Source organism: Chenopodium album, chromosome 20 (genome assembly GCF_948465745.1).
Source record: "Chenopodium album chromosome 20, dcCheAlbu1.1, whole genome shotgun sequence".
Taxonomy (NCBI): domain Eukaryota; kingdom Viridiplantae; phylum Streptophyta; class Magnoliopsida; order Caryophyllales; family Amaranthaceae; genus Chenopodium; species Chenopodium album.
In genome coordinates this window covers 24,189,244-24,206,422 of record NC_137853.1, presented here as the reverse complement: position 1 = coordinate 24,206,422, position 17,179 = coordinate 24,189,244, and the positions used below count along the sequence as shown (strand labels likewise).

At 36.0% G+C, this 17,179-nt stretch overlaps 2 protein-coding genes and 1 long non-coding RNA gene across 3 annotated transcripts; 1 reads left to right on the top strand and 2 right to left on the bottom strand.

Annotated features, from left to right (window-relative positions):
• Positions 1–2,126: 2,126 nt before the first annotated feature.
• On the bottom strand, positions 2,127–5,026 carry LOC145597911 (uncharacterized). The gene is made up of 4 exons (XM_081654181.1): positions 4,755–5,026; positions 3,066–3,248; positions 2,871–2,930; positions 2,127–2,645 (listed from the first exon to the last, which is right to left on the bottom strand). Exons 1-4 carry the CDS (start codon positions 4,944–4,946, stop codon positions 2,355–2,357), a joined length of 726 nt encoding a protein of 241 aa, XP_081510307.1. The 5' UTR covers positions 4,947–5,026; the 3' UTR covers positions 2,127–2,354.
• Positions 5,027–6,339: 1,313 nt separating this feature from the next.
• On the bottom strand, positions 6,340–13,224 carry LOC145599192 (small ribosomal subunit protein mL104 (rPPR9)-like). Its single transcript, XM_081655599.1, has 3 exons — positions 12,806–13,224; positions 10,499–12,173; positions 6,340–6,782 (listed from the first exon to the last, which is right to left on the bottom strand). The coding sequence occupies exon 2, from the start codon at positions 12,095–12,097 to the stop codon at positions 10,541–10,543; it is 1,557 nt and encodes a 518-aa protein (XP_081511725.1). The 5' UTR covers positions 12,098–12,173; positions 12,806–13,224; the 3' UTR covers positions 6,340–6,782; positions 10,499–10,540.
• Positions 13,225–13,728: 504 nt separating this feature from the next.
• Positions 13,729–14,775, top strand: LOC145599506 (uncharacterized). The gene is made up of 3 exons (XR_014103779.1): positions 13,729–14,028; positions 14,232–14,351; positions 14,498–14,775. It is a non-coding gene; the product is annotated as an uncharacterized LOC145599506 (long non-coding RNA).
• Positions 14,776–17,179: the final 2,404 nt, after the last annotated feature.

The following is a 17,179-nucleotide window of genomic DNA, read 5'->3' as shown; positions in this document are numbered from 1 at the left end:
TCCCATGCATCAATCACAGCCCACATAGGAGCTTCTATGTCATCTTGTAGTCTACCCACTCTTTCAAGCTTTTCCTTATTCACATGAGGAGACTCAAACCTGTTAGAACCTCTGTTTTTCAGAATTTGGTTCATGGTGTGGCACAAAGTCACCCACACCTTGAACAGCCTATTTGGAGGTAGCTCTTCAAATGCATCCTCCATAGCCTTGATCAACTGATCTGGAGTTTTAGCCATTTTCTTGTGTTGAAGTGAATGTATGCTTCTGAAAAATCCCAAGTCCAGAATATTCATATCTGGACTGTTTGGTGGCTGCTGAGTTAAAACAAAAGTGAACCCTGGCTGTTCACAATTCTCTTGCCAAATAGGATCATCTTAAGTGATATGTGCCTTTGCATTATCTTGCTGAATGTATATTGTGTTGTGATGACCTATTTGTGGCCATTTTGCCATAATTGCTGGAATTACTTTTTCAATTAACATCCATCTTGACACTTCCCTGTTGATTGGATCAATGATCTTAGTTACCATGTCTCCTTTCTTCCTGTTCTTTGAGCTTCTTAATGCTGGTTCTTTCTTTGCAAAAGGAAACATTCCAATTTTTCCATCCCAAATGACCTCCTTCTCTGCATTGTACCATGGTTTTGCAACTGCTCCTTGGAACATGAACTTGGGAATGAATTTGGATGACTACATGACCCTGTGTGGCCCTCTTTCCCCCTTTACTAAGTATGCTCTGTGTGTTTTCTTTGTCAAAGTAAACCACTTTTCATCAATGTGAACTGTGTTGTACATTGAATGGTATACTCTTTTTGTGCCTGGTGAATCACCTATGATGTTGTTCAGAATGAATCTGAGCCTTTCAAGTTTGTTTGCTAGTGTAAGCTTTGGCTTCAATGCATTTGTGTGTGGTCTGATCTCCCCTCTTTTAATCATTCTTTGGATTGTGCTTTTGCTCACATTAAGCATTGTGGCTAAGTCCCTTTAGCATGATCTGTTTCCCATTGCCACTGCCCTGATGTCTTCATTTGAAATTGAGATGATTCTCTTTCTTCCACAGTTGTGAAAGCCTGTTGACATGTTGTAGTCCTGATTTGCTTCTCTTTGTTGCTTTCCCTTCTTCCAGATTCTGAGAATTGTTCTAGTGCACAGATTAAAATGAATGGATGCTTCTTTTATGGATCCATGTTTAAGTTTCCCATCTTTTGACCTTGTCAGCAGCCATATTAATATGTTGAGTCTGGCCCCACTACTGAGCCTCCTGAGCTGATGATGACCTTGCTCAATGTTGCTGTTGTTATCTGGCTGTTGCTGATTTCCTGCTGCTTGCTAAGTGTGGTTGAACTCCTCTGTCTCATGTTGGTTGCCTGTTTGTTGAGCTGCCTCTGTTGAACCAGTGGTTTGATGTTCATACTCCCTCTCAGTTTCACTCTCATCTTCATCAGCAAAGTTGAGATCATACTCAAAAACATCTGCCATTTCAGCATCATAAGCAGCAGCAACCTGTGCCAAATCATCGTTCAAATCGAAAGAGAAGTCTGAAGCCATTTTGATTAGGAGGCAATGATGTTTTTTAGGGGTTCGATTTTTTTTTTCTCCAAATTTTTTTTGTTGTTGACTCTGTATAATTCACAGTGTAATTCCCTCTCAAATGATTTGAAAAAATGAGAGGAAAGGGTTTTTATAATTGTAGATTATTGATGTATATAGTCATCAATCTGTGTACTTTAATTTTATTGGCTGGCTACATTTTTTCTCCTAATGTGATTGGTTAACAGATAATCACATGGATTTGTAATGAAATCCAATTGTTTCATTAGCTGTGTAATAAAGACAGAAAAACCCATTGGTTTCTCATGTAAAGTTGTAATCCACCCCTTTTTAATGTAGCATTTTCTCTCTCAACTTTTTTGTTTTACAAATGATTGAGTTTGAGTTTCCATGTGCTTTGTTTAATTTTCCTTAATTCTCGTGTTTTTTTTGCAAAAGTGATCAAAATTAGGGGACGGAGGGAGTAATAAAAAAAAATAATAATAATAATAATAATAATAATAATAATAATAATAATAAAACAAAACAGAAAAACAAAGGGGTGGGGGGGGGGGGGGGTGTGTGGTAAGAGAGATAGGAAGGAAACACACTACACTTATGTAGCATGAATGTATACTCAGAACATACAACATTTTTACAAAAAAGACCTCTGCAAATATATAAACTGTACTATGCAAACATACATACACTAAGTTGCATATTAGCTGTACAATAAGCCTTTGTAACTTGAAATAATTTGATTTATAATGTCAACAATATAAATCACCAAACTTCCAAAACCGTTGGTGCATGCTTCCTGGAGAGTCAAGAACTAGTAACTCGGCGACAACGACACCAAAATGCTGTTCCACCACTTCTGCCACGGGCCACTGCTATCTCCTCATCAACATAAAACCATATGAAGAAGGGATCTTTGTTGTTTGGCTCCCTGTTGTCTTGATTTCCTAGGCTTACTTGTAAAGGACTGAATGGTCCAATTTTAATACGAATGCACTCAAAAATGAAAGCCAGTATTCTATTCTTCCATGAAAACCTTCCTTCAAAGCTCAAACTCCCTAGTGGCCCGAGATACACACCATTTTCAATCCTCTTTGCCTGTTCATATGCAAGCTTAAGTCAGAGTAATAAGTCTGAGGTCCAACAAAGTATAAAATCAAAGCGCACTTTCCTTCCATGATGGAAGAAGAACAATCATGGATCCATCATTCCACTCATCCAGCTTTGTTAAGATAATATCTTACCCTCAATTTCATCATACTTTAGTGGATAACAAGAAAGGAATCAAGAAAAGAAGATATCAGTTTAACACGCGATGCATACCTCAGCGTCAAATCTCTGGACAGCAGTTAGAGGGAAATATCGTCCACCCTTGAGTTTTTTCTACATAACAAATTTCAAAATTCTGTAACTAGCTCATAGTCAGCACCTAAACATCTGTAATGCAATTAAAGCAGAAATGTAGTTGTGTTGAGTAGTCCAAGATTGAAGTAAATCTAAAATGAGTGTACTGCAAACCTCAGCAGTAAAAATAAGCATCCAGGTCTTCCCAGGTGATTTAGATCCTCCAAGCGTCTCAAGAAATTTCGAAGGGTCGAGTTTTGCCTTCTCAATCGTCGAAAGAGCTGTTAAAACTTTGTTTTTATCAAACTTCCTTGTTTTTGCAGCATTCTTCAACACTTTAATACTTTCTTCTACTTCCTACATCGAATTTCAACATGTTAAATTATTAAACACCTTAACAAACATCATTTATTCAATGACATTTTCACATAATTTAATACACTAAAATAAAGATATTTAGGATTATATATCAATCATGAGTAGCAAGTGAATAACAACGTCTCTTTTCCCCCTAATATAGCCTATATACTCGTAATTTTGTCCAGAATTATGAAAATAATCATCGTTACATTATGGCATTATGACATTATGCCATTTATGCAGTATTCAATATTTCACCATATTAGCTGTTATTTTTGTACAATCTTTGTAATAATTCCTCGGTTAACTTTCACTAGCAGCAGTTTCACTAAATCTGTGAGAGTTTTTTTAGTCAAATTGTTGCAACTAAAAAAGAACGGAGAATTATAGGTGGAAGGAGAGAGAAGGAACTCTTGAGTGACCAATGTCCGTGTTTTAATTCTAGAACTACTCTTAATTACTTAGAATAATGGGCAATGGCCCTATATACATTGTGACATTATAAAAAAAAATGCGAAATTTTCGTAGATAGTCCGTCTTGTGTGTGGTTGGACAGTGGCCACACCGTGTGACCATTGATAAAAATATAACTCCTATAATATTGACCAAGTAACCTTTGCAATACTGAATACTGATCGAGTAACCCCTATAACACTAATGAAGTAACCCTTTAGGGGGCGTTTGGTTCACGAAATATAGGTATGAGGTATGGGTTTAGAATGACTAAAACCCATACCATATGTTTGGTTGACAAAAATATGAATTTCAAACCCATACCTCAAACCCATGAGGTATGGGGTTTAGAAACCTTGGGGGGGTGGGTTTGGCTCATTCCATTCCCTTAGGTATCAAATAAAAGGAGAGAATAGTGAGATATTCCATTCCAGAATTACACCAAACACATGGTATTAAGTATCAAGTTCCAACCCGATACCACCTTAACCCCATTCCTGATTCCAACCCCATATCACTTTGTGAACCAAACGCCCCCTAATACTGGTTAGTAACGCATATTACACTAACGAAGAAACCAATATGTAGCCAGCCACATATAAAAGATTGTCCCCATAAAACTAAGCGGTCAGTGTACCCGAGATCCTTTCGGAGATAGTCACTTCAATTACGGGAACTGAACATATGGATCAGATTTGATTAGAAGATGAATTATGAGAGAACTATTGACAATATGTTATGCAAGACTACAAATATTCAGATTTCATCACAATTACCATTCATTTGTACCCCAATTCAACTATTATGGCACTAATTTTTCTGTAATAACTACAGCTACTACTTGCCCAACCAAAAATCAAAGCAAAAAAAAAAAAAAAAAAAAAAAAAAAAAGATGAAAAATAGAGTTTTCCTAGAGAAGAAATGGCAGGAGGAAACTAGGAATACAAATTGAGTCACGAAATCAGCATAAAACAATTAATTTTGATAATTACAAAACTGAGCTATTCACCAAGAAAAAAGAGAGAGAGAGAGATTAGTGAAAGGCTGACTTGGTTGGGCTGATGTAGCTGAAGAAGAGGAGTGGAAGAAGTGTGATTTGCAGTATCTTCAACGGATGCTTTGAGCTTTGACGGAAGGCGACACAGGTTCCATTGATTGGTTTTAGAAAGAGTGAGACGAGGAGCAGCCCAAGTAGATGATGGCGTTGGCTGTAATTGCAACCACATCATTTGGTGTGCCATCTCTACCTATCAACCTATGTCGGAGTATTATGTGGTGAGGACTCTAACGAGTATTTCTTTTCCCCCTTTTGTTATTCTTAATTACGCTCAGCCGCTCGCATTTATCATACATAATTTTGGAGAAATTGTTGAAGAACTCACCTTATAATTTTGAGATTACAAGTTCGATTCTCACCAACTACATCACTTTCGAAGTAGAGGAAGACCAGTTTAGGCCTCGTTTACTTTACTATCTTTTGCAAAATTGAAATTATTTTTACTATACTAAAATTATTTTTTATGATTTTCTATTATATTTCTTCTATATAATTACTGAATTTTACGGAATTAAATTGAAATTATTTTTACTGAACTAAACTTATTTTTATTGAACAAGAATTATTTTTACTTAATATTATTTTTTTAAGGTGAAATGAACAAAGCCTCACTTGAAAAGACTCTTATTTAGGTCAAGAGCATCTTTATACACCTTTCATTTCATAAAACCTGCACAATTCTATTGACACACTTAAATACAATTACGCAATAGTAAAAATATTAAAATACTGATTTTTGAAAATTATACTATAGAGACTGCTCCAATAACATACATCCAATGATTTTACTTGGTTGCAGCAAATTTATGACATAACTTTGGTATGTGCAAAAAATATGAGCTACGTAGGAGTGTATGAACTATAAACAGACGAAACTCATGACAAAGCGCTCCCTCCCTCTCTTATATACCACTATCCAAAGTAAGCAGACATGTTATGCTCCCCGCATATACCACTGATCCACTGTCCAAGTAAAGCCTTTAAAAGCTCAATACTGATGATGCCATGAATGCAGAAGGTAAGGCAGGGTTTGGCATTGTTGTCCACCATGCGGTAGGGGAGGTTTTAACTGCTGCCAATCAAGGTGAGGCAGAGGCCGTCCTCGTCCTTTTAAAGGAAAGAGAAGCTTTGGCAATGCTGTGATCTTATATTAAAAGTGACACTAACTATTGTTAGCTGGGCAACAGTTCTATCACAAGGTGACCTTAATGTATGAATAGTGCAAAAGTCAAACAGTTATGAGTATTCTAAAACAAATTATGCTACTAATTACTCCAAATAGCAAAATACATAAATAATGTTCAATATAATATGTCAGAGAATAAGTAAATGATTTTGAAAGTGCTGACATGACTTGCGAAGTTGTAAACCCCATTCTTAGGGGACTTGCACCTATTATATAAAGCCAAATATGGAACTAAAGCAATCACGTAACGTCGATAGAAACACCAAATCTGGTCAAGTCTTGAGGAATATGCTTTAGTTTTAGCAAAATAAAGGTACATGTTTGCTGGCACGTGTTAGACAGGGACTAGCAACAATAACAATTCAAAAGAAAAGTGAGTAAGAAAGCATCGTAGCAAGACAAAGAGTAGAACCCCTAGCTTGTTTGGTACACAACAGAAAACCAACTGTTATTGTTCAAGAGAGCTTCAACATACTCAGAGAAAAAGAATGTGAGAAATTGCAAATATGCGAGCAAAATTTGTACCTCATAGCAAAGGGCCATTAGAGTATAACCTAAAATGCAATTATCCAAGACCAAGCTGCCCTAAATAAACAGATTAGTTGATGCTTTATCATACTTCACCATGAGCCAGATATGTCTGATAGGAGTGTTGATGGTGGTTGAGAAATTATAATCTCCTTATCGTATTGTTGACCAACAAGACAACAAAGTAAACACATTTTGACCATCAGTTTGTTCACACCATTCTTATTACAAAGATTTATTATGAAGTGATTAGTCCATAGCAAGGGTAACATAAGACGAGAGGGAAATGCCAATGAGATGCAGTACCTGCATGGCATACAAAGAAGTGTGAAATTGTTATTATTAAAGAGCACTAACTATTACAGGTATAAACTAAATTAAACTTACTACATGACATACAAAGGGGTGTGAAATTGTTATTATCAAAGAACACTAACTATTACATGTATACACTAAATTAAACTTATTGGAGCCCAAGTGATAAATATATGCACACTAACTATGCAACAGAAATGAGAAACTAGATGTATTCATAACATATATAGGCTCCATTTGTTTTAACGGAAAACAATTACCAAGAACATCATTTCCTGTGAAAAATAAATTTCAAGGGAAAACACAACTGTAAAATTATTTCTATTGTTTTCCTCGCAAAAAAAAAAATATAGAGGAAGAGAAAAAGGAGAATAGAGAGATTAAGATGGAAGGGAGGAGAGGCAAAAGATGTTAGGGGTAAGGAGGAAATGTCTTCCACTCATGGGTTAACTATTTTCCACCTATGGGAAAAATATTATCCACACTTTCCCAACCAACTAATGGAAAATGGAAAAAAATGATTTCCGGAAAATGTCTACCATCAAAACAAATGGAGCCATGGCTACCACTGTGATACATAATTATAGTAAGCTAAAATGAATATCTAGAGAACAAAAAACAGTAAAGGTAACTCTGAAGGAATGAATAAGAGGCGTAAAAAACTTAACTAGTATAAAGAAACCTAGTACAGTAATTAACTTCAAGCCTTTATTTGGGAAAGCAAGAAAATATCTATATACATGTACTAAATGCCAAGAGAAGAATTTGCGACCCTAGGCAAATGGTATGCAAGAAAGGTAATCCTGAAATAAGGCAGATAAGTAATCTGCAATCAGATACAACAGTAGAAAGCTACAATCTGTCCATATTTTCAAGGCTTATCAACAAATTAATCTAGAAGTTACATTTCATATTAAGGTGGTTCTTCAGTTAAAAACCCTTCCCCACCATATTACGCCTATGATAAACAATATAAAACACAAAAATCAATTAGAAAAGATGAATCCTTAGTCTAAGAAACATGTATTTTTATTTTCAATCGTATAACTGTGTTTTTGTTGTTATATACTGAATTAATTTGATCAAGATTCAATTTTTATTGGAGCCTGTTGGAGAAAATGTGCAATTCTGAGATTCAATATCATGCATTAATTCAATGCATCAAAGGAGCTCAGACATACAAGTGGAAACATACTAAAAGGTCAGAAATTGAAGCTAAAACCATAATGATATTACATAATCACTGATATTTAGAATATTATTATATTTTCAAAAAAAAAAAAAATCATGCAAAAAAAAAGCAAATTGTGATGTGATTAATCAACGGAATAAATTAAATAAAGGGACAAGTTGTCAAATGTCTCTGCGTCACTTGAATACTTTTCACCAAGATTCCAAGGAATAGAATTTTCAAGCTTAATGAAGAACAAAAATGCAGGACTCGAGAATGTGGGAAAGATTGAGTATTAAATAAACTCTAGAATGAAGCTTAGGAAAAAGGGCATGTCTAAGAACTTTTAAATCGATGAGATAACAATAAAATGTACCTACCTCCACCCCCCCCCCCCACACATACAAAAAATATAATAAAATAAAATCTCCATGAGTGTCCGTAATATGTGAGAGAGCCTCATTAGAGCTATTCAGCAAGGGAGTTAATATGAGTAATTGACAACAACAGAAATTTTGTTGAAATAGCACAAGTCTTCCCAACAAATGGTCTCATTAAAATACAATACAACCATCCAAATAAAAGGTTCTAAATTATACACATAAAACCCTGGACTTGTAAGGAGTGATGGAATTGGCACTAGGATAATGCATAGCAGATACTTTGCCCTACAAATCAGATTGACCGAAATGTCAATCCTCTGAACAAAACGAACTTGAGGGTATCACAAGAACCCAGGTGAAAAAAAATAAAAATAAAATATATGTGTCCTATGATCCTATCGTAATTGGCTTTTATGTGTTGTGAACAACTCAACTAACAAGTGGTAATTCAATGGATGTTGAACCTCATGATAGGCTATGTTACACAAACTTAAAGTACCCAGGTCAAATCCTTGAAAATCCTACATGTGTATGGACACTTCACAAATTCATTTAGAACCAAAAACATGAATAATTGAGAACCACGCACTAGGTTGCACTGATACGGATACGGGGACAAAAACGGGGACGGGTACGGGGACTGGATACGGCAAAAAAAAAATTTCAAGAAACGGGTACGGCTCAGATACGGCAAAAAAAAAATTCAGAAAAAAAAAATCCTTAAAAAAAAAAAAAATCCATACAACACAACTTAAAAGAAATACTAAGGAAATTAATGTCTTAAAAACATAAATAAAAGAGGTAAATTCAATCTTCAACGATCAATTTTCTTTCAAGATCCGGCTCATCAAGAGAGAGGTCCGCAAACTCCAAAAACTTGTAAAAACAAAAAAAATGAAAAAGTTTAGAAATGGGAAAATGAAAGGAGTATAATAAAAACAAAAAAAAGTGAAAAAGAAGGGTTGTGTGTTATATGCAGAGAAAGGCCTTATGAAAAACCACAGTGTCTGTGTCGGGCACCTTAAGCATCTTTCTTTCTCTCTCCTCTTTGTATCGTAAAACAAAACCACATTCTCTCTCTCTTTCTCTTTCTTTCTCTGGTCCCCACCCCACTTTCACTTTCTCTCTCTTCCTCCATTATCACTCCTTCATCCTTCCGCAACAACAACAACAACAACAATCACCATTCCCTCCCTTCCAATCCACAATGCAACAATAGATCTCCACCATTAAAACCTTCATTTCCAGATTCAATCAAATCAATGGGTAGTATTTCCTCAGAAGACGATCAATACGACCAACAAAGCGATAGAGGTGGAGGAGGAAGCTACTGTTTAAGTGCAGATGTTAGTGAATCTGAACGATCAATTTACGTAAGTGGAATGGGTTTGTTTTTTATTTTTTAAGAAAATTGGGCTGGCTTCAATGGGTACGGCAGAAATTGGGTTTTGCCGTACCCGATACGTTTCCGAACATGACGTCATCCGTCCCCAAAATGACGTGGCGTACCACTCTTCAAGGGTACGGCTTGGGGACGTATCCGAGCCGTACCCGTACCGTCCCCGTATCCGATACGTCCCCGGTACGGGATACGGCAGGGAGTTGGCGTACCCGTGCATCACTGCGCATATACTCTTAAATGAATAAATAGGTCTGAGGTCTTACATGTCAGGAACTCTTGAAGCTGATCACACAGATTAGACTGCTAATGTGCATTGCAAAAAACCACTCAAAGACAAATCCAGACTACCAACCCAATAATCATCTCACCTCATGCTGATGGATGTGACAAAGTTTTACACTACCCCAAGCCACCAACCCTCGCCCTTACCCGAATGAAGCTTAGACAGCCAATGAGTTAAAATACCGGCAACAGAGCACTCATAGGCTGACCAGTAGCCCAGTAATGCAAACTTCAAATTTTCTTTAAAACATAGAGATTTCATGACCACTTAACACCAAATTTAAAATTTCAAAACACACCTCTATAAGTAGCTGACAGGCACAAATCATAAAAGGGCACAACCGCTCAATCTAGATATTATGAAAGCCAGTATGGATATTTTTCACACTGACAGGCACTTTTCTTTTTCTCTATGCAACATAATATGAAAATAAAAAAAAAAAAAACAATACAAGGGGGTGAAATATACCATGTATACTCCCAGCGATATAGCAGCTGAACAAAAACCAGATCAATATGTTCGCCGCATCATATTTTTTGGCTTCTTTACATAACTCAAATGAAGCTTCCTGAGGTTTTTCCTTTTCAATGCCATCTTCTGAGGCAATGTCAAACGCTTCTTCACTTTTTTTACAACCTTTGGCTTCTTTTCAAATCTGGGATCCACCCTGTAAACCTTAGGCTCAATTGAAACTCCATTACGAACAGCTTCATTGAAAAAAGCCTTAGCTTTTTCAGCACGATTATGAGCATACAACTTTCCAATCAATAGGTCATAAGTCTGAACCCCTGGTTTACACCCATCCGCTTTCATCTTAGAAAAGACATTTAAAGCAGGATCAATCCTCTCTATTCCACAAAGGATCTTCAAAAACCCATAGTAAGCCTTCTTATCAAGAGCATCACCATACCCTGCCGATTTCATCCTATCAATCATCTCATCTCCCTCCCCAACCCTCGCAGCCTGATACAAACTCCTAGTGAGGATAAGAAACGTGTTCGCATCAGGATGACACCCCCACTCACCCATCCTATGAAACAACATCATAGCATCCTCTGTCCTACGGATTTTACACAAATTCGACATCAACACATTAAAAGTCTCAGTGTTACGGGGCACACCAGCCGCATCCATGTCAACCAAAATGCTATCAGTCTCAGACTGAATCCTAGAAGGATCCTTCTCCCTGCAAAGCTTACAAACACAATCAAGGATCGCATTATATGCCACCGTACCAATCTCAAACCCGCCCCTATACATCTCCCTAGCTAACCTCCTAGCCTCCTCAAGTTTCCCATCAACACACCACCCTTTAATCAACACATCACACACATACTCATTAGGGAAAAACTCATTAGCAAGATTCTTAACCATTTTTTCAGCATAACTAGCATACCCATGTTCACAAAGCTTAGTAACAATATACTCTAACGATTGCCTATCCCTAGTAATTCCATACTCATTCTCCATCCTATCAAAAAACGACACCGCCTGCGTCACTCGACCGGCCCGAACAAGACGGTCGATCGACGCAGCGAATGTTTTAGCTCCAACAACACCATTCCCATCAACAAGAACATCATGAATAATCTTAAAATCCTTCCTCCGACCAAAATAATCAACAAAATAAGAGAATACCTCGTCATTGAGCTGAAAATGATCGGATTTGGAAGAAACCCATTTGAAGAAATCGAAAGCAGAGCGACCAGCATCAGGAGAATTGTTAAGAATCTGAAGAATCAAGTGAGAAGAGAGAGTAATGTGGGAGAAAGAGAGGTCAAGGCGTTGAGAGAGGGAAAGGGAGTCGGGTTGTTGAGGGGGTTTAAGGAGTTCAGAGGAGAGAGAAAGGGCAATTTCGTCATTGTTTTGGGAGGGTTGAGAGGAGACGGATCTCAAGGGGAAAGGGAAGAGAGAAGGAAGATGGTGGTTGTGGTTGTGGTGGGGGGGAAGTGAGGGAGATGAGAAATGGGGTTTAAGGGAGGTGAGAGAAGGTGGAGGAGAGGGAAATGGTGAAGAGGAGAAGTGGCGAAGGTGGAGGAGACGCCGGAGATGCGGGGGGATGCGCATGGTTGGTGGTGGGGAGTGGGCGGACTGCGGAGGAGGATGTGAGTGGAGTGAAGCAGTGTTTCTGGGGTTGGGGGTTCTGTAATTGTTGTGAATGAAAGATTACTCAGTCAAATGTCATAACTCATAAACCCTAAAACTAAAAAACGACTTACAGAAAAAAGAAAAAAAATAAAGTCTACCACTATAGATGAGGTTGTCAACCGTCATGGTGGCGCGGTGTAAGTTTAGATGTATAAAGACTCGTATAGGTGGTGTCAATAATTAACACGCTCGAGATTTTAATAAATATTGGTAATGACTTAAATTGATATGTGTGTATGAACATAGGAGTAACTCAATACTCTAACTAATGTTAACTTAGTTTCTACAACCAACACGGTGACACGGAATGATGGACCGCTACCCGGTATAGGTCGCGTCGCCCAATACCAAGTGACGTCACTTTTTTTTTTTTTTTTTAGCTTAAGGTAAATAACAGTACTTAATAAATAAATAACAGTACTTGATAAACTAATAACAGTACATTGATTTAAAATAACGATTTACACAGATTATTACTATAATTTAATTTGATAATTTATATGACTTTTATTGGTACTAGTTTTCACTACTTTACTACTTATATCTTAAACAAATTAGTTTTTACATTTAATAGTCCACCATGCTTCGCAATAAAAAATGTTTTACGTAGAGAGTTTTGACCAATACCTGAACTTAGTCGACAATGGAACTTCCGGCGTTCTGAGCTTCCGGCTTTACCAAGGTAGCTAACCCCAACCCCGTCTTCCTTAGATCAGGCACAGCACAGATCTGATTCGTTTCCTACCTTAGATCGTAATCTCTACTTAAACAATCTTTATTGTATTTGTGATGGTACTTTTTAAACATAAAACTAACTCATTTGTGACATAAGTTTTGAGAGAATAAAGGTTTCCTTCTGAAAGGAAAATTTTATTTAATTTGAAGAGATTACAACACTCATTTCTCACAGAAACAAAAACAGAAAGTCTAAACAGACATGACAAGAAATGGAGTTTTTCTCTACTTTAAGAGAGATGGAAAACCAATCTATCTCTTAAGGTGAGGATTTTCTCTAGAGAATTCTTTTGTTTTCAGAAATGCTCTAGCAAAACTCACTTCAAGCCTGCCTTCACTTCTTTGCCTAATGCCCTTTATATAGGGGAAGGCTTACAAAGGTCACCGACCCTTTCTATGGTTTACAGAAACCATGACTCAGCAAGTGAATATAGTCCACTGCTTTCCTAAAGATTCTTTAAAACAAATAAAACGTGCTACAACAGTAAAAGTAGAATACATAATTTCTGATGTGGGCTAAGGACTCCATCATATTTTGTAGACCACCTTCGTTGTCCTTACCACTACACCAAAAAGTGGAATAAGAAACGCAATATACAAAACGGTTAGCTTAGATAACCGTTCTCTAGAACAATATAAAACGGTTTTCTATTACAACCGTTTTATATGTGAAAGAATATAGAACGGTTCACTACCCTAACCGTTCTTTATCATTTTTACCAAAAAAAATAATTAAATTTATAACATTAATAAGTTAGAAAACGGTGTTACTTACAACCGTTGTATATAGACTATATGATACCTATTTATGAGTTCTAGCTACCTTAATGGTCGCCAATCGCCCTTTTTATATCAAATATTATCATTCTTATCATTTACTCCCTAATTCTAAGCTAAAAAAACCCTTAACTCTCTATCTTATTTCCCATTGCTGCCGTTGTTATTCTTATCACTAATTTTTTTGCTTTCCTCTTCTATATTAATTTCTTAGAAATCATAAAAATTTCTACCAAATTTCATAGTTTTTGATCATCAGTTTCTTCGTTTTCCCCTTAATATCATCTTAATTTTTTGTTCTTATTTTCCCCCCTTTCCGTGCTTCCGATCTGGCGAAGGTGTGTGTTTTCCCCTTTGTTTATGTATTTTTTTTTGTTTAAATCTTTGATTTATTGGGGGTCCTATACTCCTATATGGAATTAATTGTGCAGATTTGCATGTTTGTTGTGATTTTTGTTTAGATCTTGAGTTTTGTATTCCGATTTCGTATCTGTATTACATATATATTGAATTTAAATTGATGTTTGTGTTACATATGTAGGCGTGCAGCGATACTTCAAGCGAGATCTTGTTCAAGCTGTATATGAATTGGGATTATGAGGAATTTGATAAATAAGCTTTCATGATATGGATCTATATTACTCTATATCATCTGACTAAGGTAATCTCTTCATTTATAATTGTATTTTTCCCTCAAATTTCAGAACTTGAATTTTGTAGCGGTTTTTTTTTTATATTGGATTTTTTTTTTTTATTCAAATCAGAATGTGTCACTCAATCACTCATATAATTATGTTTGTTTTGTAGATTTGCAACTATCAAATAAGGAGGAAATTGAAGATAAGAAACCAGACAATTGTGAAAGAAGATTGACAATTTTTTTTGTTTAATTTGTTCCTTTTCTTATGTTTTTTGTATGATTCCTCTTTAATTTTAATGTCGTTGTTGCTTTCATACTACATTTGTTGTAAATATTGGTTTAATTTTTTTTTTTTTTACTAAGTATATTAATTTGTAAGTTTTAAAGTTCAATTCAATTGTATTAGCTTTTTTTTAATAACAACTGTATTAGCTTTTAATTGATACTCGGGTACATAAGAAATTAAAATACAATTTTTTGTAAAGAAAATAACGTATACTAGCATTTTTTTATTTTAAAAAGGAGAGGATTAGAGAACGGTTATCTGTCTTAACCGTTCTCTTTTGTAATACAATATAGAACGGTCAAGCATACTAACCGTTCTTTATTCCTTCTTTATTTTCATATTTTAGTAAGGGAATATAGAACGGTTATGTTTGATGACAGTTCTCTTTAGCCGAGTATATAGAACGCTTGCATGAACCGTTCTATATACTTTATACATTGCTTAGCAGAAGAACGGTCCTGAGGCGTTCTGTAAAGCCTATTTTAACCGTTCTATAAAGCCTTTTTTGTAGTAGTGTACTTTCTTCATAATGGACATACATTTGGTTGTCTTCTTCTATTCCGAGATCCATCACACATTTGGCAGCATAGGATTCGTCCCATGTGACAAAGATCTCAAATAAGTGCTCTTTTCCCTCTAAGGATAAATATCTTCCAGCTTCAACTTGTTCAAGATAATCATACACTGATTCACCATGTAATATTCCTTCTTCTAAATAATTCTTTAACCATTCTGGTGCTACTATTGTAGTATTTCCCACATGTATTACGATTGGTGGCTCTTCCTTTATTGCCATAAATTGGTTATGATACTGAGCAATATAGAAAAATCCATATGCTCTAGCCTCCGTGGGATCCCTTACTCGCCTTTGCTGGATACAGATTGGATCTTTGACTTTGCGATGAACATCTTCAAACATGATCAGGAAATGTGGAGAGCTAACTTTTCCTTCCACCATTTCAATGTTTGCACTTTGTACAAGGACTTGTTCAACTCTCCCTTTGTATCTTGTTGCATCATAAATTCTCCTAAATACATACTTCTGAAATTTTGTGAGCTTCTCAATGAAAGTAGTATTGTGATCAGGAAATAGGACAATACTATGAACCATTCCATAATCCCAAGCTTTGTAGTGCTCCGCCACATATGGTGTCCTCCAATCCGGAAAATGTGGACGAATTGACACAGTACCCACTCTGGAATTAGTGTTGAATACTATTCTACTCCCCCATAGATCATAAACATCATACAACTTGTATGACCTTGATACAACTAAATCGTACCAGAATTTGAAATCGTTATCTTTTATTTTATTTAGTATTATATCCTGAACATCTGGAATGAGTCGTAGGATAATGACCATTACTTCGTACATTAGGAACCTTCGAACTGCTACATGACAACTCTTAATCAAACCATCTCGAGATCTCTTTTTTGATGTAACAATCATGGCCTCCATCAAGGCCCAAGTGGAGGGTGAAACCCGCTCCATTGCTTTATTTGTTTCTTCAATAAGAGTTTTTCTCTCTGTCTCCATCTTTTCTAGTTGATGGGCAGGAGGTTTTTCTGATGTCTTGTGCTTCTTCACCATTGGCTAACTCTCTGGTCAAGCTATCTGCCAAAGAATTCTTTGACCCCTGTATATGTTCAACAGTAAAAGAAAATTGGTTAAGCCATAATTGCCAACGCAGGAGTCTCCCTTGCGCTTGCATATTTGACAAATTCTTTTTAACAAAACCAAGTATGCCTTTGCAATCTGTTCTTATTAAAAACTGTTTAGGGGCTAAGAAGATTAAGAACTTCTCGATCCCTCTAATAACTGCAAAGGATTTCCTTTTGCATGGTAGGATAATTTAACTCAGCTTTATTAAAACTTCCACTGCTATATCTACAGAGTCTTTCTCCTTCTTTGACTTTTAATACAGCACTCCAGTGCTCATTACTAGCATCTGTTTCAAGAATCAAATCATCTTCACTAGTAGGTAGTGTTAGTATAGGAAGATGTTTACACATAGCTTTTAAATTTTGAACAATTTTGGAATCATCTTCTTTCCAGTTCCAAGCGATTTCTTTCTTGAGTTTGTGTTGTAATGGTTTTCTTAATAGAGCAAGGTTTTCTATGAAATCAGAAGCATAAGTTAAACATCCTAGAAATCTTTCTAGTTGTTTTCTATCTTCAATCTTATCTGGGAATTTTTCAATTTTTTCTAGGATATGTTTTTGCAATATTATTTGTCCTGCTTTAATCTCTAATCCTAGAAACTCAATTTCTTGTTTAGCATAAACACATTTATCTTTTCCAAGGATTATACCATGCTCAGCACATTTTTGAGTTACCGCTTTAAGATCATTCTTATGCTGCTCTAAATCTTTTGAGAAGATTAAAATATCATCTATGTAAACTAAACAACAATGATTAAGTTCTCTAAAAATATTATCCATTCTTCTCTGAAATATTTGTGGAGCATTTTTTACTCCAAAAGGCATTACTAACCATTCATAATGCCCTTGAGGGGCACTAAATGCAGTTAATGGAATACTTTCTTCTTCCATTTTAATTTGC

Coding starts and splice junctions, on each gene's coding strand:
- LOC145597911 (XM_081654181.1), bottom strand. CDS start 4,946: ATGGCACACCAAATGATGTGGTTGCAATTACAGCCAACGCCATCATCT. Junction 2,931..3,065: donor TGCTTATTTTTACTGCTGAG/GTTTGCAGTACA, acceptor TTTGTTATGTAG/AAAAAACTCAAGGGTGGACG. Junction 2,646..2,870: donor TCCAGAGATTTGACGCTGAG/GTATGCATCGCG, acceptor GCATATGAACAG/GCAAAGAGGATTGAAAATGG.
- LOC145599192 (XM_081655599.1), bottom strand. CDS start 12,097: ATGCGCATCCCCCCGCATCTCCGGCGTCTCCTCCACCTTCGCCACTTC.